Source organism: Pygocentrus nattereri, chromosome 18 (assembly GCF_015220715.1).
Source record: "Pygocentrus nattereri isolate fPygNat1 chromosome 18, fPygNat1.pri, whole genome shotgun sequence".
Lineage (NCBI taxonomy): Eukaryota > Metazoa > Chordata > Actinopteri > Characiformes > Serrasalmidae > Pygocentrus > Pygocentrus nattereri.
Window position 1 is genome coordinate 39,211,830 of NC_051228.1, and position 26,207 is coordinate 39,238,036.

Here is a 26,207-nt window from a genome sequence, read left to right on the forward strand (position 1 = left end):
ATAATGGCAGCATCAACACAACAGCGCTATTTATTAAACTGCTTTTCATAAATCAAGTCTCTGAATCAAAACCAAACAGCGTGAAATAAGCAGCTACAGAGTAAACAAACACACACATCAAGGAAAGATGGGCCTTCAGGCTGTCCGGGTGACTCGAGAGTTCACTGAAGCGCCGTGTTTGTTTGGGGGTCACTGCGGAGGAGAACTTGCGGTATTCGCGCGCAAGATGCCCTTCAGGATCCTGAAGCTCGCCAGGGGTTGATTCTCCTTGGGCGGATAGCAAGGTCCCCGGTCTGTCACATAGGAATACGGGAATCGTAGCACCCACAGTCCATCGGGGGGCAGCACAACCTCTGCCTGCTCGGGATGGAAAACGGGACAGGGCGGAGGACCTGGCTGAACCTGTTCACGAGGGAATAAAAACGCAGACCATAAGACGTGGGATCTCTCTTATGTACCTTTGTATGTGATCTGAAACCTCAAGTACATCAGAAGTTGTTTTGACTGTAAAATGCCTGTAAATGAAAAAGCCTTCCAGTCATGCAGGTCATAGAACAGGCTAACATGATTAGGTCAAGGTGTCTGGGCCTCTCACCACCTCGCTGGATGAGCTGCAGCACGTCTACGAGATCGTACAAGTACAGTCACCCTGAAGCACAACCACTACAGCAAGTTCAAACAAAGCTCCTATTACTGACGGGAAGAGTCAGCAATGCACTGGGAAGGTGACTCTCTCAGTTTATTAGGTACACTGTACATAAACCGGTCAGGCGTAACGTTCTGACCACCTCCCTGTTTCTACGCTCACTGTCCACTTTATCAGCTCCACTGACCGTATAGCTGCACTCTGTAGTTCTACAGTTACAGACTGTAGTCCATCTGTTTCTCTGATACTCTGTTACCCTGTTCTTCAGTGGTCAGGACCCCCATGGACCCTCACAGAGCAGGTACTGTTTGGGTGGTGGGTCATTCTCAGCACTGCAGTAACACTGACGTGGTGGTGGTGTGTTAGTGTGTGTTGTGCTGGTCTGAGTGGATCTACAAATAAATTAGATTTGATTTGATTTGAAAAGGGAATTTGCACTAGACCCCCGAGATTTGGAATAAGGTTTTATGGAGTAATGAATCTTAATTTTATTAGATTTCTTGGATCGGGAGATGCAGAAAATGCAACCAACTTCTAAGACTGAACTTTGGGGGTGTTCTCTGCAGGCAAAGGGTGGACACACTAAATACTGAACATTATTATATTTAACACGTGACTTTTGTGTAATTTTGTGTAAAACACTCATTGTCTGCTTTTTCTTAATGCTGAAAAATGAACTCAAGTTACACTCCAGAAAAATAAATAAGTCAAGGGTCTCTGACTTTTACACGGCACTGCACTGAAATATGCTTAGGATTATGTTGCTGTGTGCTGGCTGGGCTGGTCTAGGGGGCAGTCGTGGGCTGGAGATTAGGGAACCGGCCCTGTGACCGGAAGGTCGCTGGTTCGGAAGGTCGCCGACAGCACATGACTGAGGTGTCCTTGAGCAAGACACCTAACCCCCAACTGCTCCCCGGGTGCCGTGGACAGGGCTGCCCACCGCTCCGGGCAAGTGTGCTCACTGCCCCCTAGTGTGTGTGTGTTCACTAGTGTGTATGTGGTGTTTCACTTCACAGATGGGTTAAATGCGGAGGTGGAATTTCCCCGTTTGTGGGATTAATAAAGTATCACTTAACTTACTATACCAACTATTTCAGACTTGGAACACATGGCTGTGCGTTTCTATTGACAGACGTGGTGAAGGATGGGTGACAAACAAAAACAACTGATGGGCTACAGTCAGTAACTGCATACCTACCCGATTAGAAGCAACTCAGTGTATATTAATTTGTATTTGTAAGTAGTTATACAAAAAGCTAGAAGGCCTAGTGGTTGTTTACCTTACCTGTGGACTAAGGGTGATCTCGAGTGGGGCATCAGGAACCACAATGAAGAGCCTAGCCAGCTGAGCATAGTGTGGTTTGATGCCCCTGCCTTGGGCGGGAGACGGGATGTACAGGGGCATGTCTGAGTTTAGCGCTCGGGTAGCTGGTTCTTTTGCGCCTCCCTGTCCGAGGACTTTCACGATCTTATCTGGACCGGAGCTGAGGAACCGACGGCCTCTGCTGTCCTCGTATTCAAACCCAACGTAGGCACGTGCAACGTCGTCCCGCCTGCGGCCGCGTCCAACCCCGCCGCTGCTGCCCCGCTTCCCAGCCGGTGCTTTGTTGGGAGCTGGCCACGACGAGGGTCCGCCATCCAGCGCCTCAGTAGAGCCCGCGTCGTCCTCCGAGCGGCTTCGGATCACCACGTCCCATGGCAGGAGAAAGGCCGAGCCGGGGAGGAAGCCAGGCTGCTCTAAGCCTGTGAGGCTGTTGTAAGCTTTAGCTGGACCAAGTTTTACCAGGGACCAGCTGGAGAACTTAGGCAGCAGCCCCTTTGGGCAGCCGGAGTGGAGCATGCCAGGGAGATACTCCACAGTGGAGGCCTGTCGGTCCACACTCGGCCTCTTCTCGTGGCCCTCTGCACCTTCGCCGTATGGGCCAAGGCTGTCAGTGGACTGTCCGAGGCTGAGGGCCAGGCTCAGGCCAGTGCTGTCTCCTGGCGTATGGGTCACAGTCTCTTTCTCTTTGAGACGATCAGCATCCCCAGACGGAGCCACTTCTGCTGGTCTGGTAGCCTCATCGCATGCAGGGGCTGGGTCTGGTGTGCTGGCTTGGAACACAGGAAAGTTGATCCTTTCCAGCTTACTGCAGCACTTCTCCTCGAGCATCTGAATAACAGGATGGAAACGAGAGAGAGGAACATGGATCTCGTCACTCTTATAAAAATGCCACTGGGCTTTTACAGCACTGCATTCTTCCAATATATGCCGAAGTTTGAACAGCTGCGGTCCAATCCCACGGTAAACTTAACGGGACAGTAAGTTCACACATCCTCTCCATGTGTCAAACACAAGGCCTGCGGGCCACATCAGGCCCGCCGCACAATCCTATACTACTACACACTACAGTCCCCAGCATGCACTGCAACTTAACGTGACTCTCCTATTCCAACAGCAGTCTATGGGACAGCGGTTACACCTCAATTCTACACAATTCCACAGCAGTCGTATCACCAAACACACCAGCGGCATTTCAGCCCATATGAGGCCAGGCATTAATGAAGAAGCAGATAGGCAGGTTTAAAAGACTCCTGGGGACATTTAAATTAGAAATATTAATTATTCATGCAATATTTCACGGTCTACTACATGCGCCTATATTTTACTGTTGAGGTTTTCAAGTGTTTTGAATGAACAATGTTTATTAAAATTAAATTAAACATACACGGTAAAAAGTGGCTCATCAGGTCATATATATGGTAACGACCACCTGAAGTAGCTTTATTCAGCGTGAAAAACGCCGTTAATGGAAAGAATAGTTCATTCAACCAGTTCATTCAGTTTGAATATAACTAGTCCAATTACTTCGGGTAGGTCTGACGAGCCACTGTCTACAGCGCAGGCGTTTCTGGACCATGGATCTGCTGAGATTTTGGCCCTTATAGCCGGTGAGATTGACACCACGGCTGGACAGGGAACAAACCTAAATATGACACTCATCAGCAGAATTTAGCACCCGATTTCTGTTTATTTGCTGAGCGTAACGTAGTGGAAATAAATAAAACATAAAATCTTCTTTAAGTTGCACAAGTCACGTTTCACTTTTTCTCACCTTTGCTGAGCTGTGGGGTTTAATAACAACAACAACAACAACAACAATAAACATCAACAATCATCATATCAACCACACGAATATTAACGAAGCCCCTGCGTCACACAGGTGAGTTTAACGCTAAAGAGATTTTCAAACTGAGTTTACAGACTTGATAGAAGTCGTAATTGGCTGCCTGGATGTCAAAGGGGTCTTCACGAGGGGCCTGCTTCCTGCCACAGTTACAGGAACTTGTAGAGCGCCCTCTGCTGTTGTGATACAGGATAGGGGGGTTGTGGTCCATCTCCGGCTTTTCACCTGCAGTGACAGAACAGCATTACTGATAGCCTAGATATGAACTTACATCACCACATAACAGAAATACTGAGCCAACACAGTGGACACCGGTCAGGCGTAATGTTCTGACCACCTCCTCATTTCTACGCTCACTGTCCACTTTATCAGCTCCACTGACCGTATAGCTGCACTCTGTAGTTCTACAGTTACAGACTGTAGTCCATCTGTTTCTCTGATACTCTGTTACCCTGTTCTTCAGTGGTCAGGACCCCCATGGACCCTCACAGAGCAGGTACTGTTTGGGTGGTGGGTCATTCTGGTGGTGGTGTGCTAGTGTGTGTTGTGCTGGTCTGAGTGGATCAGACACAGCAGTGCTGCTGGCGTTATGAAACACTGTGTCCACTCACTGTCCACTCTATTAGGCACTCCTACCTTGTTGGTCCACCTTGTAGATGTAAAGTCAGAGACGGCAGCTCATCTGCTGCTGCACAGTTTGTGTTGGTCATCCTCTGGTCCTTCATCAGTGGTCACAGGACGCTGCCCACAGGACGCCGCCCACAGGACGCCGCCCACAGGACGCCGCCCACAGGACGCCGCCCACAGGACGCCGCCCACAGGACGCCGCCCACGCTGTTGGCTGGATATTTTTGGTTGGTGGACTATTCTCAGTCCAGCAGCGACACTGAGGTGTTTAAAAACTCCAGCAGCACTGCTGTGTCTGATCCACTCAGTCCAGCACAACACACACTAACACACCACCACCACGTCAGTGTTACTGCAGTGCTGAGAATGACCCACCACCCAAACAGTACCTGCTCTGTGAGGGTCCATGGGGGTCCTGACCACTGAAGAACAGGGTAACAGAGTATCAGAGAAACAGATGGACTACAGTCTGTAACTGTAGAACTACAGAGTGCAGCTATACGGTCAGTGGAGCTGATAAAGTGGACAGTGAGGGTAGAAACAGGGAGGTGGTCAGAACGTGACGCCTGACCGGCGTATTTATTTGTTTTTAAACAGAATTGTTCACAGTGATGGAGACAGGCATCAGAAGCGTTCAGCTCCTTAAAAAGCAGCCTTCAAGGAAAAGATATTAGAATAGTAACGGACGCTCTGCCCGATGCCCGAAACGCTGCTTCACGAAAAGATTCGGCCATAAAATCTATTGTATGCATTCAGGATGCTGTAAAGGAAATTAGGAAACTTTTCCAGATTTACCACTACTTCAGATTTCATTAGCACCACGTATAAACACTCAGAGACCAGCGTAGGTTCACTGGTCATTTTGGTCAGTACGTTTCTCTACAGTTAACCAATTCACAGCAAACCCCTCTGAATAACTTCACACCTCAATAATTCGGTTATAAAAATCAGAGGATTCTCACAGCTCCTATCGTATTTAGTTATCTGGTTACTCTGGTCATCCAGAGGAGGATGGGTTCCCCTTCCGAGCGCTTCTTCCTTCGGCTCTCTGGGTTTTTCTGCCACCGTCAGCCTCGCTTTGTTTATTAGCTTCCGTCCACTGTTCTATATGAATAAATACATTCCAGTGGAAGTTAACACTGAGAACCACGGTTTAAAATGTTTGGAATATAGTCATACAGAGTCCACGGATCAGTGGCGGCTTAAATTATAGTGCTCTCTCAGTCCTGAAGGGAAAGTCCACCGATTTTCCAAAATTTCAGCATAATTAACCGATTCATATGTAAGCAAGGTCATTCGGGGGAGGTGTTTTGGAATTCTCCATTCTGGAAAGCCCTCTAGAAGCTACCTTGCATAAAGTTATTACACAAAGTTGTTATAAAAGTGCTGCCTGACTGTTTCAGGTCTGGGCCTAAGGTGTATTATTTAAATGACTTCATGGCAAAGTGGGGCATGTAGGGGGCTGTAACGAAAAACAGTCCCCAAACAAACAATTTACAGATTTAATAACCATTTTGCCATGAAGCGCAGAAGACATGTAGGTTTCCCTGGTCATGCTGGACAGCAAATAAAATGGACATATTTACACATGACTCCTGGTTCCTATCACTACCACTGTAAAGAAATCTGAGCTGGTATCTCTCCAACGCTGAGAACAACACCAACATTGTTCTGCAGGACTACTTACACCTCCGTGACTAAATAACGCCAAAAAAACGACACTGGACAACTCCGAGACCACCGGTGGGTCCAAACCGCACTCGGTCATGTTCTTCATAACGTTCCTACTCCATAAGCTCCATTCAGAAGCTGGGCGTCGTGTGAGGCTGTAGCTCTTCTCTCCAGTCTAATAGACGGTGATGTCGTTTTAAACCCTTATAATAAAAGAAGCTGAACTTTGTTTTTCTACTGAAAGTCGACCCGTTTTTCCCCAAATCTGGGCTCTAAACTATAAACAGACGGCGTCTCTTCAGTGATCTGCTCTGGAAACATCACTTTTAGAAAACAACACAAAGAGCGGCGCAGATTTTTGGCTTTCAGCGGTAAATTGTGAGCGTGTGGTGAAATGTGGAGATCATGAAACACACGTTCTGATAATTTGAGGACCTTTTACAATTAAATAATAAATAAAATAAAAATCTACATTTATTTCATGCAGTTACTGAATACTTTGCCTTACGATTTGGCCACAAAGATTCAGATGGACAAACGGAAACATCCCCTGGAGAGTAAGGGGTTAAGTACTCTGCAGTACTGTGTACCTGGTTTGGGCAGCAGGTGAAACTTATGCACACAGTGCTGGTCAGTGAGGCTGCGCTCCTCACACAGCTGGTGTCCGTTACTCCAGAACTTGTAGCAGTCCTCGTGGAGCTGTACGGCATACCGCTGGAAGGCTACACCTCGGGCGTGCTGGCTGTAGACCCTCAAAGCTTGGGCCAGCTGGTTCTTATGCACCGTGGTAGTGTAGTTGTGGGGCAGATTGGACTGATATGCGCTGTGGGCCAGCGGCAAGGCCTTCTGACACCTGTTCTCGGAGAATTTTGCGTCTGCGTCCAGGAAACCTTCTAGCACTTTCATCTGACCCTGCACTTTCAGAGAAAGCTCATCTTCACTGTTTTCTATCATGACTTGGTGCAGCCTGCAGGCAACGTGGGCCCATTTGGAGTAGGTGGGCAACTCAAAGTGGGACGGCTGAGGGTTGCGGCCAACACTGTCATCGAAGCCTTTCTTGCTCAGCACCAGCTCCACGTGCTGCCACAGGAACTCCTTCAAAGTGCAGTCCACTAGCTGGCCTCCTGAGGAGGAGAAACCACTGTTTTCCACGTTGAAGGAGGGCTGGCGGTTGGAGTGGCGCATCTGCTGGTACCTCCTGGGCCCAGGGGTCGGTGTGCCAGCGTCATTCTCTCGCAGGGCACAGTTTGCCCGCAGCTGGCCAAGCAAGGAGCTGATGGGGTCTTCATCCGGCCCCGGAACCACGTAGACAAAAGCCTGGTTGGCGGGCACGGTGAACAGACAGTTGCTGCTCTGGTTGGTGAGCACTCTGCTCTTGCGGAAAATCCGGTAGATCTGATCCTCCAAGGCGTGCTGGAGGCGCCTCCTGGGGGAATGTTTCTTGGGCTTGTCGCCCCCTCCACCATCTAAGCCGTTCCCCCCCAGACCGGACCCGCTGTTGACCCTGAGCGCCCCGTTCATCTGGAACACAAACAGCAGGCGAGGGGGGCACGGCCTGCAGTTCATCTTCCACTCCTTGGCCACGGGGCAGTCCTTTATGGCCCCCCGGAGCAGAGGCAAGGCTTTCTGGCGCAGGCCGTCCAGGGCACGGAACAGCCTGTCATAGGTGATGTCAAAGGAGCAGGTGGGATGGACCAAGAGGAGAACATGGCACAGGGAGAAGAGGAACAGCAGCTGGAGGCAGTGCTCCTTCTCAGCCCCCTTCCAGAACTCGTGGGCCTCGGCGTGGCCCAGGCCCGAGCTCAGGCGCTCACACGCCCGCAGGAGCTGGCGGTTGTCGAACACGGAGGTGAGCACCAGGTACAGCACCCGGCTCTCCTGGCTGTAATAGGCTCGAATGGAGCCCCCTCCGTCCGGACCGCCCGCCTCCTCCGCCCCCAGCAGGGGAAAGATATGCTTATCTGCCAGTATGTTGATCAGAGACTCTTTGGCCGAGCCGGCCTGCATGGCGCTCTTCCCGAACACGCCCAGCACGCAGACGCCCTCGTCTTTGTACAGCGCGTCTTCTATCAGCTCGGCCCGGAGCAGCGAGCCGATGTCGACGGGAGCCGCCATCGTGGCTGACAACAGGCTGGCGGGGAGATAGGCGGGACTTCCGACCACGTCATCGCAGACTGGCCGTGTCTTCACGCTAGGGGGCGCTCACGAGCGAGACCAAAATGAATGGGTTCCTATGGAGCGTCTGAGCAAAATCATAGATTTTAAACGCTTAAACATGTTTAATATAAAATAGCTAAAGCTTATCCTAAACAGCGAGTGTCAGGAAACATTTCAACACCGCTTTTACATTTTTAAGAGCTTTTGAACTCGAGTTATAGGAGCTTAAAACGGTTCGTTCATGACGTCAGAGAGCGCGAACAGCCAATCAGCTGCTCCGCTCGCCTATCAATCAGCAGTAAAGCCCACCTCCTGCTGCCCGAAACCCGTTTGCCGCAGTAAAAAGTGAATATTTAGTGAGATTTCTTTGTTTTTTAGTGAGATTCGTCCTTCTACTGTCTGAGATTAAAGGAAAGTTCCGGGCGAGTGATTAGAGGCTATTTTAATTGTTTTTAGCCGTTCGGTTCCTTTCACTCCCATTCATTGAGGACTCGCTCGCGGGCGCCCTCTGCTGGTCAGCAGGGCTGTTTTTTGATATAACGGGGGAAATAGGAAGCGGCCAGACTCCTCATAAACCGGCTCTGCTTTGGCTTCAGTTGTTATTGAAAGAATAAAGTCAAAGAATGTTATGTTATTAATTTGATCGTTCTTTTGGCAAATTTTCATATTCATAAATGTAAATTTACTCACGCCAAACCAGATTTTCAGAATAATACAGAAATACAGAACTTTTTTAAACCCTCACAAAAAACAAAAAAGCTGTCTAATCAGCGAATATATGCACCTTTATTTTTCCCCTGGCTTTGTTTTTCTTTACATTTTGTTGTTTAAAATTATAACCACGTTTTTGTTTATGCAGTTTGTTGTCTGACTTAACTGTATCTGTTCTGCTTTATACTGGTTTTGTACAAATGCAATTATCTAATTAATAATACAATAATAATTAATTAATTCTATTTATTTGCTGAGTTTAACATATTGGGAAGACGTTTTCCAGTATATTAAACTCCACTAAACAATAGCTGTGCATTATAATGTGCAGCGATGCGTGGAGGACGTGTCATGCAAATGTACAAAAAAAAAAAAAACCCAAAAACAACTCCACTCCTAAAACTTTACATTTTAATCCTAATAAAACCTGAGATTATTTATATATTAAGGATAATAAGCTTCCTGGATGATGATTCTTGTGCACACAGGTACAGATTGGCTTTATGTGTGAAACTTTCTAACGTCCTCTTCTGATCAGTTTTAAACCTTCTGTAGCAAAAAAACAGGCAGGTTTAATATTTCATATGTTTAGTGAAACATGTTACAGTGGTATAATAAAACATCACATTTAGGTCCATATACATAAACAAGACAACCACTCTGAAGAAAACCTCGTATCTCCAAACTAGTGACTTTACAGGAGAGGTAAAAAACCTACTTTACGTTTAATGGAAGTCAATGGAACCGGACGTCTTTCCAAGTCATTTTGGGCCGTTTCTTTCAGTCCATTCATCATGAAACTTACACCCAATGTAAAGTAAAACAGGCATTTTCAAATCACGTCAAAAACTGAAAATACAAAGTTTCTTCTGACAGCAGCGAAATGTTGAACGACAATATAAACGTTAGGAATGATACATTATTTAATGACACCCATCTTTGGCTACATGCATTCGCTTAGCTGTGCATTTTCCTTAAAGAGACCCTTGATAGGCTGAATGCGTTGGTGCCTGGTCCAACCTTCACACTGTAGCATGAAGACGTAATTAAATATGATTATTTGTTTAATACTGTTTCAAGGAGAACGCATGGATCCTACAGGCGCCTTGGAAAAATAAACGGGTCATTTAACAGACCAAAGCAGGACAAACCAGAGAAGAACGTGCAATACTGCATGACGGCAAAGGCAAAACATTAAAGTGGCTCATTCCTGATGTCACAATCTTCAGTGGTCAGGACGCTGTAGGCAAAGCAATCTGTACAAATGAAACACAAGCAGTTAATAACGGCAGAAATCGGCCGTGACGCCGCGAGGACACTTTAATTTCGCTTTCAGTAGCGCTGCTTACCTGCGGCTTCACGACAGCTGGCTTCACGATTGCACTACTGCAGAAATCCTCTACATTCTCCTTATTGCACTGTGGTGAGCCACCAGGCGTACTGAGAAACAAAAACCACACAATTATACCATCACTATTAATTAGAAACTAATCAACGCACTAAAAATACTTTATTCCTCAGTTAAAATGAGACTCCTATCAACTTCTATCACTTTACTTTAATGAGATTTGACAAAAAAACAACTTGGAGTAAAACCAAAACATTTTTTGATGTAAATTCTGCATTTAATTAAACAGTTACTGCGATCAAGTTAATCCCATTTCCAAAAAAAGTTGGGATGCTGTGCAGAATGTATAATAGGATGCAGTGATGTGCAGATCATGTAAATCATATTTTTAAAGGAAAATGCTACAAAGAAAACATCAAATGTTGAAACTGAGAAATTTTATTGTTTTTTTTTTATATTTGCCCATTTTGAATTTGATGCCAACAACATGTTCCTAAAAAGTTGGGACGGGTCTGTTCAAAAAGTCGGGACGGAGTCCATCACCTCGTCTTTAACAGCTCTGTCAGTGTTTGGGAACTGAGGAGACGCTGCTGCAGCTCTGACAGTGAAATGTTTTCTGTTCTAGTTTGATTCAGGATTTCAGCTGTTCGTCAGTTTCAGGAGCTCATTTGTCGTATTTTTCAGATGTTCTCAGTGGTGACCGGTCTGGACTGCAGGCAGGTCAGTTTAGCACCCGGACTCTTAATACGGAGCAGTGCTGCTGTAATACATGCAGAATGTGGTTTGACATCGTCTTGCTGAAATAATCAAGGCCTTCCCTGAAAAAGACGTCGTCTGGACGGCAGCAGATGTTGATAAAACATGTTTATATCATTCAGCTTTAATGGGGCCTTCACAGATGAGCACGTCACCCAGGCCATGAGCACTAATGCCCCCTAAACCATCATGAATACTGGCTTTAGAACTGAGCACTGATAACAAGCTGAGTGGTCTTCAGCCTGGAGGACACAGTGTCCATGATTTCCTAAAGAATTTCAAATGTTGATCCGTCGGAACGCCGGACACTTTTCCACCTCCCCTCAGTCCATTTTAAATGAGCTCTGGCCCAGAGAAGGTGGCAGCGTTTCTGGATCCTGTTTATATTTGGGTTCTTCTTTGTGTTTTAGAGTTTAACAGCGTTTGTGGATGCAGTGATGAACTGTGTTCACAGTCAGTGGTTTTCAGAAGTGTTTCTGAGCCCATGCAGTGATTTCCACTACAGAATCATGTCTGTTTTTAATGCAGCGCTGCCTGAGGGCCCAAAGATCACGGCCAGCAGATACTGGTGTTCAGCCTCGTCCCTCACAGACAGAGATTTCTCCAGATTCTCTGAGTCTTTAATGATGTTCTGCACCGTAGACGATGGAAAGCAGAAGCTCTTTGCTGTTTTGCGTTGAGAGTAGAAGTAAACCCCTCCTCCTCTTTACTTCTGAAAGACTCCGCCTCTCTGAGAAGCTCTTACCCAATCACGTTACCCAGTCATGTTACTTTGTTGGAATGGGCTGGTATCAAATTCAAAACAATCAATGTAAAGAAATAAATAACTAAATAAAATTTCACGGTTTCAACATTTGATTTGTTGTCTTTGTAATATTTTCAATGAAATCCAGAATTTAAATGATTTGCACATCATTGCATTTTGTTTTTGTTTATATTTTGCATATTATTAAAGTGTCCCAACTTCTTTGGAAATGGGGTTGTAATTATGATACACATAATGATGTTATGTAGATTCATGTAATGGTATTATTACTATTATAGTTATTTTATTATTATTATTATTATGACATCATTAAATACAGTGTTTATTTCTCAAAGGTCTTCGTTTGAAAGTGTGTATGTCGTTGGTGCTCACAGTTAACTTGAAATCAAATGCACATTTAATTACCGGTCAATGTGGACTTTTTTAAGTGGTACCCGTAGCTTCATGGGGCTTTTCATTGGTGACCTATATAGCAAGAACAAAAGCACACAAAGCTCACAGGTCAATTAGTTGCTTCATTATTAATCAATAACAGCAGATAAACCTGAACTTTACCTGTTACAAATCATTTTTGCTGTGCAGAAAATTCTACAGTTGGGCGACAAATTAACAGAAAAAACAACAACTGGGTTGAGACCTGGTGACTGAAGGTCAAAACACATGATTTATATTACAATGTTTTATCATAGGATAAAGGTGATCAGGCACAAAAACCAGTGGTGGGAAACTCCAGGTCTACAGGAGTCAGACAGTAATCAGATAATGGGGAAACTCCAGGTCTACAGGAGTCAGACAGTAATCAGATAATGGGGAAACTCCAGGTCTACAGGAGTCAGACAGTAATCAGATAATGAGGAAACTCCAGGTCTACAGGAGTCAGACAGTAATCAGATAATGGGGAAACTCCAGGTCTACAGGAGTCAGACAGTAATCAGATAATGGGGAAACTCCAGGTCTACAGGAGTCGGACAGTAATCAGATAATGGGGAAACTCCAGGTCTACAGGAGTCAGACAGTAATCAGATAATGAGGAAACTCCAGGTCTACAGGAGTCAGACAGTAATCAGATAATGGGGAAACTCCAGGTCTACAGGAGTCAGACAGTAATCAGATAATGGGGAAACTCCAGGTCTACAGGAGTCAGACAGTAATCAGATAATGGGGAAACTCCAGGTCTACATGAGTCAGACAGTAATCAGATAATGGGGAAACTCCAGGTCTACAGGAGTCAGACAGTAATCAGATAATGGGGAAACTCCAGGTCTACAGGAGTCAGACAGTAATCAGATAATGGGGAAACTCCAGGTCTACAGGAGTCAGACAGTAATCAGATAACGGGGAAACTCCAGGTCTACAGGAGTCAGACAGTAATCAGATAATGGAGAAACTCCAGGTCTACAGGAGTCAGACAGTGATCAGATCATGGGGAAACTCCAGGTCTACAGGAGTCAGACAGTAATCAGATAACGGGGAAACTCCAGGTCTACATGAGTCAGACAGTAATCAGATAACGGGGAAACTCCAGGTCTACAGGAGTCAGACAGTAATCAGATAATGGGGAAACTCCAGGTCTACAGGAGTCAGACAGTAATCAGATAATGAGATCAGATTCCTTAATCAGATCTATAAATCGGAGTATGGGGTTTCTGTCGGATAACTACAGAAATCTGATTATGATCATTTAAAAACATTTTTTACCCAATTTAGTCGTTTTCAATTCCACTCATTAGTTACGACACCATCAACGCTAGGAGGGTGAAGGCAGCACAGGCTTCCTCTGAGACCAGTGAAACCAGCCACTGCTTCTTTACCAACTGCCGCTCACACGACGTCATTGGGCAGCCGAACGAGCTCGGAGGAAAGCGCCGACCGCCACATCTGTTATGTCAGCTAACAGACGCCTGCGCTGGCTTGCATTGCGTGGAGTGATGGGGGAGACGGGGGCCATCCCACCCACCCAGAGAGAGCGAGGCCAGTTGTGCTCTCTTGGACTCCCGGCTACGGACGGCTGCAGCATCACCAGGGATCAAACTCAGGATCTCCTGATGACTGAGCCAGCGCTTAGACACATAGCACACTTACTTGGTGAGGCCAGGCCTCAGGGGCGAGGGGAGGCAGCACTGAGTGCGCTTCAATCGGACTTTCTGCAGGTCTGCTAGCGTGACCAGCGGCCCTTTTCTCCCATCAGGGGACACCTGCAAACGCATGCCGTCACTCTCAGTCTGTCTCTCACGCTGCGTAGCACAGAATCACAACACATAAAGGAAGGAATGCTCATTTACCCGAACTTTACGGGTAACGGTTACTTTTCTGAGCTGCACAGCCTGCAGGTCCTGGAGAGTCACAGCAACACGTCCATCAATTTTATCCTAAATGGGAAGTGGACAGGAACATTCAGCACAATACAAACAATTACCTTTTACATCTAGAAAACAGTTCTTAGAATTCCTCTGCTGAATAAACCTAAACACTGCAAGTCAGAGGTGTCGCGTCAGATTTGGGAGTTTTTCAGACCACTTCTTAGGCGCAGGCTCAAAAAGAAGGTCTGGCTCCAAATGCAAAATCAATATTAAACTGATGAAGATGCACCGATCAGGTAACACTGACCACCTCCTCGTTTCTCTGCTCACTGTCCACTTTATCAGCTCCACTTACTGTATAGCTGCACTCTGTAGTTCTACAGATACAGACTGTAGTCCATCTGTTTCTCTGATACTCTGTTACCCTGTTCTTCAGTGGTCAGGACCCCCATGGACCCTCACAGAGCAGGTACTGTTTGGGTGGTGGGTCATTCTCAGCACTGCAGTAACACTGACGTGGTGGTGGTGTGTTAGTGTGTGTTGTGCTGGTATGAGTGGATCAGACACAGCAGTGCTGCTGGAGTTTTTAAACACTGTGTCCACTCACTGTCCACTCTATTACACACTCCTACCTTGTCGTCCACCTTGTAGATGTAAAGTCAGAGACGACAGCTCATCTGCTGCTGCAGTTTGTGTTGGTCATCCTCTAGTCCTTCATCAGGGGTCACAGGACGCTGCCCACAGGACGCTGTTGGCTGGATATTTTTGGTTGGTGGACTGTTCTCAGTCCAGCAGCGACACTGAGGTGTTTAAAAACTCCAGCAGCACTGCTGTGTCTGATCCACTCAGACCAGCACAACACACACTAACACACCACCACATCAGTGGTACTGCAGTGCTGAGAATGACCCACCACCCAAACAGTACCTGCTCTGTGAGGGTCCATGGGGGTCCTGACCACTGAAGAACAGGGTAACAGAGTATCAGAGAAACAGATGGACTCCAGTCTGTAACTGCACTGATATTTTAACACACAAACCACTGAAAAAGTACCTGCAGCGTAGTGAGAACTGTTCTCCTTTTGGGAATTAAGGAGAGTTTCTGTGGAGTCTTCTTGGCTGGAGGTAGAGGAGGAGCAGGAGGAGGTGGTGGAGGAGGAGGAGGAGGAGGAGGAGGAAGAGCAGCTGGGGGATCAACAGAGCTCTGTAGATTCTGCTGCGGGACGGGTCCACTACGTGGTGGTGCACAATGGCAGCAAGAACTTCTGGGCCCCTTATGGATCTTAAAAAGGCATCACACAACAACGAATGACCGTCTGACCTCATCTGCTTCACATTACAGTAACCAGAACCACAATTTAAGACAGAAACTCTGTAATCAGACAAAAGTTTCACTAATCACCACATTGCCCTGCAGCAGATGAAGCTCCCTCTGAAGGTCCTCCACTTTCTGGTGAAGGAGCTCTACTCTCTGCGAGTAAGCTCTCCAGAAAAGGAACACATTCCAAAATCCGGTCCAGATCTTTGAGAGGAGAGAGGGAAAAACTGTTTACATCATTTGATGTGAAGCTTCTTTGCTTCCAGTGTCTTGGCACAAGCTAGATGACCCTTACCTGAGTAAGTCCGTGCTGGCACCGCTGCAGAACGCTTCCCACTGCATGAAAAAGGACCACTGCTCTCGAAGAAGTCACACCATCTTTATCCCGGGGCTCCACAGCCGGCTCCACCTCGGTTTTGCCATCGGGGTTCAGTTCGCTATAAAACACAGAGACAAGAGGAAAGAGCACGGAGGACTGTGACACAGCATGGACCCAAAAAAGACCAGAACACAGTGAAGGGAAGACTGGAACGGCGCGAGATACTGGGTTGAAACTGGGTCGCAGTCACAGACGCGGAATCATTTCGATTAAAGGAGGATTTATTTAAACACGTTACTCATTAACCTTAAACGGAGTCAACCAGCCAAGACTTTAGCTGTGCAGCGGTGCTATGAGGTCAATATAACAGGCGTTTCGGTTCACAGCTCAACTGCAGAACTAAAGAAACAAACCTCAACATGTTCTGGCCAACCACTTACGATCAGGGAAAGGAGAAAACTGGCGGGGGGACGGGGTAAAACGTGAATATTTCATTTTACATTAACAATTAATTCAATGCTCTGGACATCTTCAAACATTACAGCTCTCCGATACGTTTATGTTCTAGTGACTTAGAGTCGAAATTTAATTCAGTTCTGTTTACGACACACCGGATGTGATTTTAGGTTACTTTTAATTCTAGTCATGAATTAACGAGTCCTTATTTTGGTGATTTTAAAGGGCAATTCTAACATTTTTTAAAATGTTTGCCTAATTAAATGGTTAAGATGTAAAAAAGTAATTCAGAGGAGTTTGAGTGAGCAGGAAGTTAAGAAACTTCCCGTTCACAGTGGCTCACAGTTCCTATCACACACACACACACACACACACACACACACACACACACACACACACACACTTCTAAGCCGCTTCTCCTTCTGAGGCTGGAGGGGGGAGCTGGAGCCTATCCCAGCCGTCATGAACCCAAGCAGAGAACACGCAAACCCCACACAGAAAGAATCCTGGTTACCCGGCCGGGGAATCGAACCCAGGCCCTTCTTGCTGCGAGGCAACACTGCACCACCATGCCACCTGGTTCCCATCACCTCCACTGTAAAAAATCTAAGTTGGCACGTTTCTCTACAATGAGTTATCTCACATCAAAACACACTGGGAGACTTTGTTTACATCCCCATGACTGAATTACACAGAAACTTCGCTAAACCGGAGGAATTCCCCTTTAAGCTCTACCCACCTCTGCAGGCCCACTGGCGTCATCGGCTTCTTGGTTCTTATGGCCCACCGTCGACTGCTGGCAGACTTTTTCCTGCGCTTGTGGAAAACTCTGCTGAGTCGCTGTGAAGAGGAAAACACAGAACAAGCATCGAACCCGGATCTGATGCCGAACCGATACCGGGAGCACCGAACTGACGGTACCGGACCGGCTGCCAGTCTTCAAGACAGACCGATTTTAGCATAATAAGACGTTTCAACGGCTATTTTATCTGTAAAAACACAACGAAGGACAATCTTTCAGCTTTTATTTCCATTAGGTGCCAATAAATACCGGAACCTACCCCGAACCCCGGCATTGCTGCGGCGGCTGCTACCAGATTTTCAAAAACGCTTCCTAACTCTATCTCAGCCAATCAGCGGCCGCTCTGCGAACAGATGTGCGAGCAGCGCGCTCTGATTGGTTATCGCAGCCCCGACGTCTAGAAGGGGGCGGTTCCATCAATCAGCCGTCTTTTATTGGTTACCGTAGCAACGAAGCAAACCACGGTCCCCTAGCAGCTTCGCTTGTCAACAGAAACCCACTTAAATACTCCGACGACAACGTTTCTGTCGGATTTCCACAGCAAAGAAGGAGATTAAGCATTTAGGGGTTTAAATTCGGAAACAATTTTAATATTTGTTAAAATTCGCTAAATAGGGAAACACTGCGCTATTTCGCGTTAGCTAGCTATGCTATGCTAGCTATGCTATGCTAACTGCGCTGAGGTTCCGATCCAGCTGATGGCGGGAAAGGTTCTGTGTGAGCCCACTGAGCTCTACAACATCCTCAGTCAGCACCACCGCCACTCCAGGCTCACAGAGCCCAACTATCTTTGCTTGATTGGTAGGAACATCTGATTTCCCTTATATCTAAAGCTGCGTTCACATTACAAGCCTCGCTGCTCAGATCCGATCTCTGACTGGACGGTTCTGACTCGTTTAGGTCAGTGACTCTAATCGGTCATTAATGTGATGAACTGGCCTGAACTGACCCTCATGAGCTCCTCCTACTCAGTGACGTCACGTGACTGAATCACTGCATCATCAGCACAAACTAACGAGCAGAACGAGCTTCTCTGAGAAGATCACTAACTCTGATCAGCTCTCAGCTTCATTATTAGAGCCAGACGGAGGAGCCACATATGAAAGTGGGTCAGGTCGGATTTGAGAAGATCAGATTTGCGTCCACACAGCCCTGAAAACACCAGATCTGAGTCACATTAGGGCAAAAAATCTGATTTGTGCAACTTTAACCTGGATTTCTGCAGTTATCCGATTATTCAAGTGGTCATATAAACACTGTGCACCGGTCAAGAAATCTGATTAAGAGGCCGGATTCTAGCTCAGTAATCAGATTTCTCAGCGCTGTAAATTCTTACTCTGATTTCTGTCGTATTTCTCAGTCTGCGCATGCATGAGATCAGACGGGGAACGTTGTGAGTGAGTACATTGGCTGATTGCGAAGCAGTAATCTGATTACGGTATATTAGTAAATACCTTATAAGCTATACAGTAAAACATTAAATGAATGAAGACATTGTTCCCTGGCACATTTCAATAATATAATACTTTGTTACTCCCTTTAACCCTGTTCTTCAGTGGTCAGGACCCCCATGGACCCTCACAGAGCAGGTACTGTTTGGGTGGTGGGTCATTGGTGCGAGTGGATCAGACAGCAGTGCTGCTGGAGTTTTTAAACACCTCAGTGTCACTGCTGGACTGAGAATAGTCCACCAACCAAAAATATCCAGCCAACAGCGTCCTGTGGGCAGCGTCCTGTGGGCAGCGTCCTGTGGGCAGCGTCCTGTGACCACTGATGAAGGACTAGAGGATGACCAACACAAACTGTGCAGCAGCAGATGAGCTGTCGTCTCTGACTTTACATCTACAAGGTGGACCGACAAGGTAGGAGTGTCTAATAGAGTGGACAGTGAGTGGACAGTGTTTAAAACCTCCAGCAGCACTGCTGTGTCTGATCCACTCGCACCAGCACAACACACATTAACACACCACCACCACGTCAGTGTTACTGCAGTGCTGAGAATGACCCACCACCCAAACAGTACCTGCTCTGTGAGGGTCCATGGGGGTCCTGACCACTGAAGAACAGGGTAAATGGGGGCTAAACGTGCTGTATGTACATATATTTTGAAATATAAACCTGAGCCTTTATGATATATGTTCATATATGGCCATTCAGATGGGCGTGATGTGAAACGGTAAATCGCAGAGAATCTTACAAATTCATCGTGATGACAGGAACGCCGGGTCAGGATGTCTACGAAGCCAATACAGCCGTTTTATCTGCTACTCACGGCCAGTTATCCTACACATGCCCTCTGAGCCTTTACATTTAATGTTGGTAATGGTGAATTAATGGTAAATCTAAAACGTTCAATTTCCTTTTTGCCTCAGACAAAACAGTTCATTGTTATTTTTACGTAAAATGTCCTGTGAGGAAGCTTTCAGAAGCATTAAATGCTTCGGACGTTCGGTTCCCATCACCTGGACTTGTGTGAAACCACTTTCAATGACTCTGTTTACAATAAATTCTAGAGAAATTTCATGTGCATGAACTAAACTATGTTTTTTGGTGCCTTTATTCAGATGCCCGCGCCGAGGGACCGTATTACTGCAGTCACATTGCTACGGCAAGAAATGCCAAGTGGGTAGGTTTTGTAGTTCAGATGTGGGTGAAGGCGTTTTTAAGCCACGCTGAGTGAACGTCGCATGCATGTTGTTTAAGCACCGTGTTTATATTCAGGATTCAAAAGGAAAATTTATCGTCCCCCCTGATGTGGAAATTGAGAGCATGAGATACATCACAGTGTATGACAGCAGTACCAGTTCCTTTCTAGATTCAGGTCAGTACTGCTCCTTAACTGTCCTGTTAATCATATACATACAAATGGTTTATTGGACGGTTATTGCATGTTTATCGACCTAAGCCTGAAGACACGTTGCGTTCTTCCGCAGGTCCAGCCATAGACTGTGCTGAAAGCCTGGAAAAAGTGAGTCGCTACCCAGTTCAGGTTCTTACTGGAGGCTATGAGAGGTTTTCTGCAGTCTACCCTTTCTTCAGAACACAGAAAATGATTTACACTATCAGGGTAAACTCGCCTTATTTGGCTTTTTATTATTCATTTATATTATTCAGTGCAACATACATAAAGGCTTTATTTATGTAAAGTTTGTGCAGTAAAATCTATATATAAAATAAATCACATATTATTTTTATATTATTTTCAATATAGATTTTAGCTCACGCCAATAATTCTGAATTCTGTATTATGTATATGTGTCCACTCTATCAGCTCCACTGACCGTATAGCTGCACTCTGTAGTTCTACAGTTACAGACTGTAGTCCATCTGTTTCTCTGATACTCTGTTACCCTGTTCTTCAGTGGTCAGGACCCCCATGGACCCTCACAGAGCAGGTACTATTTGGGTGGTGGGTCATTCTCAGCACTGCAGTAACACTGAGGTGGTGGTGGTGTGTTAGTGTGTGTTGTGCTGGTCTGAGTGGATCAGACACAGCAGTGCTGCTGGAGTTTTTAAACACCTCAGTGTCGCTGCTGGACTGAGAATAGTCCACCAACCAAAAATATCCAGCCAACAGCGTCCAGTGACCACTGATGAAGGACAAGAGGATGACCAACACAAACTGTGCAGCAGCAGATGAGCTGTCGTCTCTGACTTTACATCTACAAGGTGGACGACAAGGTAGGAGTGTCTAATAGAGTGGACAGTGAGTGGACACAGTGTTTAAAAACTCCAGCAGCACTGCTGTGTCTGATCCACTCATACCAGCACAACACACACTAACACACCACCACCACGTCAGTGTTACTGCAGTGCTGAGAATGATCCACCACCCAAACAGTACCTGCTCTGTGAGGGTCCATGGGGGTCCTGACCACTGAAGAACAGGGTAACAGAGTATCAGAGAAACAGATGGACTCCAGTCTGTAACTGTAGAACTACAGAGTGCAGCTATACGGTCAGTGGAGCTGATAAAGTGGACAGTGAGCGCAGAAACGAGGAGGTGGTCTGATGTTACGCCTGACCGGTGTATATATTTAATATCAGGAGCTGGAAAGCCTGAGGCCTTATCCAGTGGAAATCTTGCCTGGCCAGCTCTACATGGGCGATTTCAAGCAGGCGGCAAATCCGAAGATACTCAGAGACCTGAGGCTGACGGCACTGATCAATGTCTCTGAGGAGAGCAGTCTCGTGTGAGTTCATGTGCTCTTCCCTTTCCTTTCCGTTTGATTGAGTTACCCCAGGCTCTGAAACAGGCCTTCAGTGAGATGTTCTGTAAACTAGGTCTGAGAAGGGAAGCTTCTCAGTGCTGCATGTCCGAGTGGCGGACTCTGTGGACGCTGATTTGTCTGGTTCCTTTGAGAGGGTCTGTGTCTTCTTGGGTAAGTGTAGTGAGATACTGTCATGTGGTTCACACGGAATTCACTTCAGATTATTTTAAAGACGGTGTAAACTGTGTTTTACATTCCAGCCTCTTGTCTTAACGCTGGATCTGCTGCGTTCATATTTTCACCCCACGGCGTGAGCCGCTGCAGTGCGATGGCCATGGCCTTCCTTATGCACCACCTACAATACACACTGAAGGTAACTCTTAATCAGGGGTGGCCACACCTTTACACAGATAAAGAGGGCAGGTGGGCAGGAAACATGTTCTGTAAAATATTACACTATATTTTGTTTAAGATATTTGCCAAATTATTCAAGAATATGATTTTAAAAGGAAAAAACAGTGTAATAAGTTGTTTATAGCATAACAATGTGTTAGTTTTCTTACTGGATGAAACGTCCTGGCAGGTCCCACTTCAGGCAGCCCTGCTTTAAATGTTTTGTTAAATTTTTTGTTTGTTATCTTTTAAAAGTATTGTCTTTGAGTCTGTCCAGCCAATTTTGTTAACATTAAATAGATTGACGTATTGATTCTTTAACATTAGTAACTAAGAAAACAATTGAAATTTCTCAAATTCATGTACTTTTGTCGTTTTTTTTACCTTGCCTCCAGTTTTAGTAAGCATGTTTCTTCATATTACAGCAAGGCTGTCCAATATTATTCACAAATGTTTCAAAATATTAGATTTTAAAATATCAGTGCACATAATTGGAGCTTTCTATGAGCTACTGGGTTTTCTAACATTGTATAATAGATCGCTGAGGCTCCTTTCATTGTTCAATTGGTTGACACAATTATTAAATTGCTTAAGAGTAACAGCAAAACATATCTAATTAATTGTATTGATTGTGTTAATATTCAACTTTTAATTATAATATGATGTGTGAGAGAAACGAAACAGAAATCTATACATTTATGGTGTTTTGGCAGAGGCTGTTGTCCAAAGCAACTTACAATTTTAATAATTTGTGCACAGGTAGGAGGAGGCAGTGTTAGGAGTCTTGCACAAGGAATCTAGTGTAGAGTGCTTTCCCAGCATAGAGCATAGAGGGCAGAGCTGTGTCCTCCACTCTATTGTCCTCCTACATGGCTTGCTGTTAGTGTGTGTGTGTCTGTGTGAGGGTGGACAACATGGACAGGCTGCTGACTGGCTACAGCTGCTACAGTAGAACCCTACACTGGACACTTGTGATATTTTTACATGAATTGTTATGGCTGTATTGATTTAAAAAGCAATAATGTGGTGGGTCCAGCAGACCAAACACACCACACAAGGGTTATGACATAATAAGGCTTATTTTTTAGTAACTACAGGGACTTTTCAGTGTAAACTAAAGGAGCTGTTTTTAGGAAATGGAAGTGTGTTCTAAAACTTAGGGCCCACCGGAGGGTCCTGGCCTATTGAGGGGTCAAAGTAGCCACCAATTAGACAGGGTATTTGGATGCTTTTGCACAGATAGTGTATGTCAATTAAAAGTAAGTGAGACCGGTTGTCTTTGATGTATCTCAGATGAATCATCAAAGGCACCAAGCTGGTAGAACACATATACAACTCATATCAGCAAAAATACACACGACTGACATGAACTTTCTTGGCTTGTGGTTCATTAGGAGGCGTGGGATCACGTCCGAAAGTGTAAAGCCAACATGAGGCCCAATCGCGGATTTGTGCAGCAGCTGTCCAGCTGGGAGCTGTCTGTACAGGGGAGGACGGTGACGGACGTTTCAGAGCCCAACTACTGAGTCTTCAGCTGTTCTGACTCGAGCCTGTATTCAAAGGTCCTGAATGAATTAGTGTTGTGTTAGAGTGAATAAAATCAGGGTTTCCACTTTAAAAAGTCTGGATTCAAGATTCTAAATAGATTTATGATTATAAAACGTCTAAAAATGTCTCTGTACTGTAGACTACTAATGACTGATCATATGACTGATCCAGTACTGTAGACTACTAATGACTGATCTTAAGACTGATTCAGTACTGTAGACTACTAATGACTGATCATATGACTGATCCAGTACTGTAGACTACTAATGACTGATCTTAAGACTGGTTCAGCACTGTAGACTACTAATGACTGATCATAAGACTGAACCAGTACTGTAGACTACTAAAGACTGATCATAAGACTGATTCAGTACTGTAGACTACTAAAGACTGATCATAAGACTGATTCAGTACTGTAGACTACTAATGACTGATCATAAGACTGAACCAGTACTGTAGACTACTAAAGACTGATCATAAGACTGATTCAGTACTGTAAACTACTAATGACTGATCTTAAGACTGGATCAGCACTGTAGACTACTAATGACTGATCATAAGACTGAACCAGTACTGTAGACTACTAAAGACTGATCATAAGACTGATTCAGTACTGTAGACTACTAATGACTGATCTTAAGACTGGATCAGCACTGTAGACTACTAATGACTGATCATAAGACTGAACCAGTACTGTAGACTACTAAAGACTGATCATAAGACTGATTCAGTACTGTAGACTACTAAAGACTGATCTTAAGACTGATTCAGTACTGTAGACTACTAATGATGAGACATAAGTCGTACACAAAATGTGGGCACTCCTGGTCAAATGACTTGAAAATAAGTTAACGCACCGTCTACAGAGACAAACGTCTGCACATTTTAATGCACAATTACTGTTTATTTGCTGAATTTAACATAAATATAAATAAAAATAAAGTGTAGCCTGTGCAAAAATTATCACTTTTATTTTATATTTCATTTGTTTCCAATATACTTTCCAATATATGTGCAGAAAAATGCCAATGATGACTTATTTTCACCCTAAAATCAACGTAACATGTCGTCCGACTGGGAGTGTTGAAACTCTTGCATGCGACTGTGTGTTAAATGCTTACGAGACACATTTAAAGCTGTTAATTAATATTTCATTCCTGCAGTTATCAGAAACGGTTTAAAATCACATCATTTTAAATGTTTCCCTGCAGAGATCGCACTTGAAGTACACAGCTCATCTTAGGAAAAGAGGAGACTTAAGATGTTTTATGTCATGTGACCACAGGACGAAAAGATTCAGAACAGGAACTGACCACCGTTTGAATAAAATAGAAATGAATAGAAGTCGCATTTCAGTTTGTGGGGATAGTTCAGTGGATAGTTTTAGCATATTTTTCAGTTTTTGCCACAGTTTGAAAAAACACCTTTACATTGTTTGTTCATTTCATGATGGACTGACCAAAGGAAACCGCCGAAATTTACTTTTAAAAAATTCTGGTTCCATTGACTTCCATTAAAAGTAAGGCAGGTTTTTTCCTGTAAAGTTATAATTTTGGAGATTTGAGGTTTTGTTCCGACAGCAGTGATATAGTTCACAGCATATGATTTGTCTTACAATATGATCTTATTTTCTTATTATTCATAAAATAAAAAGGAAACATGATCAGTGCATTGTAAGTTTCTTGTGAACTCTGAATAATCACAGGTAACCAGCAAAAACAAAACATGGAAAAACTTAAGCTTTTGGAAAAGGTGAATCAGTCTTAAGATCAGTCTTTAGTAGTCTACAGTACTGAACCAGTCTTAAGATCAGTCTTTAGTAGTCTACAGTACTGGTTCAGTCTTAAGACCAGTCTTTAATAGTCTACAATACCGAACCAGTCTTAAGATCAGTCATTGGTAGTCTACAGTACTGAACCAGTCTTAAGATCAGTCTTTAGTAGTCTACAGTACTGGATCAGTCTTATGATCAATCATTAGTAGTCTACAGAGCTGAACCAGTCTTAAGATCAGTCATTAGTAGTCTACAGTACTGATCCAGTCTTAAGATAAGTCATTAGTGGTCTACAGTACTGAATCAGTCTTATGTCTCGTCATTAGTAGTCTACAGTACTGAGTCTTAAGATCTGTCATTAGTAGTCTACAGTGCTGAACCAGTCTTATGTCTCATCATTAGTAGTCTACAGTACTGAACCAGTCTTAAGATCAGTCATTAGTAGTCTACAGTGCTGAACCAGTCTTAAGATCAGTCATTAGTAGTCTACAGTACTGAACCAGTCTTATGATCACTCATTAGTAGTCTACAGTACTGAACCAGTCTTATGTCTCATCATTAGTAGTCTACAGTACTGAACCAGTCTTAAGATCAGTCATTAGTGGTCTACAGTACTGAACCAGTCTTAAGATCAGTCATTAGTAGTCTACAGTACTGAACCAGTCTTATGATCAGTCATTAGTAGTCTACAGTACTGAACCAGTCTTAAGATCAGTCATTAGTAGTCTACAGTACTGAACCAGTCTTAAGATCAGTCATTAGTAGGCCTCTGCTTTCCCTTACCCTGTCAGTAATGAAGGTTCTGTTCTGGTCCGTTTTTCCTTCATCGAGGTACCAACAGTGTAAATGTTCCTCAAAGCTCCAGCAGTGGGTTTAAGGTCTGATTGTGGAGCTTAAATCAGGTTCTCCAGGTGAAAAGTTGGTATTTGTTCCTTTTCATAACCGAATGTTTTAAAACAGAGCAGTAGAGTAAAAGCCTGGAGGCGAGGCGAGGCGAGGCGGGGTGTGTGGAGTCAGTACAGCTTAGAACAGATCATTTCAGTGGATTATGGTTCAGTGATGTTCCCTGACGCTGCCCACAGGACACTGCCGGCTGGATATTTTTGGTTGGTGGACTATTCTCAGTCCAGCAGCGACACTAAGGTGCTGACCGTGATACGCCACCACTGTACAATCTGTAATTATATGCAAATGTGTGCAGGTGCTGCGTAGAGCTGGTAAAATAGACAATGTAGATC

General features: G+C 44.9%; 3 protein-coding genes across 4 annotated transcripts; 1 reads left to right on the plus strand and 2 right to left on the minus strand.

Moving 5' to 3' along the window:
* Position 1: 1 nt before the first annotated feature.
* smg8 (SMG8 nonsense mediated mRNA decay factor) lies at positions 2 to 8,251 on the minus strand. The gene is made up of 4 exons (XM_017722493.2): positions 6,702 to 8,251; positions 3,893 to 4,038; positions 1,932 to 2,798; positions 2 to 402 (listed from the first exon to the last, which is right to left on the minus strand). Exons 1-4 carry the CDS (start codon positions 8,224 to 8,226, stop codon positions 190 to 192), a joined length of 2,751 nt encoding a protein of 916 aa, XP_017577982.2. The 5' UTR covers positions 8,227 to 8,251; the 3' UTR covers positions 2 to 189.
* Positions 8,252 to 9,550: 1,299 nt separating this feature from the next.
* Positions 9,551 to 17,354, minus strand: prr11 (proline rich 11). The gene is made up of 10 exons (XM_017722478.2): positions 17,303 to 17,354; positions 16,981 to 17,081; positions 15,762 to 15,903; positions 15,551 to 15,670; positions 15,203 to 15,430; positions 14,132 to 14,218; positions 13,932 to 14,044; positions 12,255 to 12,314; positions 10,329 to 10,419; positions 9,551 to 10,235 (listed from the first exon to the last, which is right to left on the minus strand). The coding sequence occupies exons 1-10, from the start codon at positions 17,315 to 17,317 to the stop codon at positions 10,212 to 10,214; spliced, it is 981 nt and encodes a 326-aa protein (XP_017577967.2). The 5' UTR covers positions 17,318 to 17,354; the 3' UTR covers positions 9,551 to 10,211.
* styxl1 (serine/threonine/tyrosine interacting-like 1) lies at positions 17,124 to 23,344 on the plus strand. 2 transcript variants are annotated; one of them, XM_037547361.1, is made up of 8 exons: positions 17,124 to 17,158; positions 19,608 to 19,669; positions 19,765 to 19,864; positions 19,977 to 20,110; positions 21,091 to 21,236; positions 21,328 to 21,425; positions 21,515 to 21,627; positions 23,042 to 23,344. In XM_037547361.1, exons 1-8 carry the CDS (start codon positions 17,125 to 17,127, stop codon positions 23,171 to 23,173), a joined length of 819 nt encoding a protein of 272 aa, XP_037403258.1. In that variant the 5' UTR covers position 17,124; the 3' UTR covers positions 23,174 to 23,344. The 2 variants fall into 2 exon arrangements, with proteins under 2 accessions (XP_037403258.1, XP_037403257.1); XM_037547360.1 differs by lacking the exon at positions 17,124 to 17,158 and adding an exon at positions 17,525 to 17,844.
* Positions 23,345 to 26,207: the final 2,863 nt, after the last annotated feature.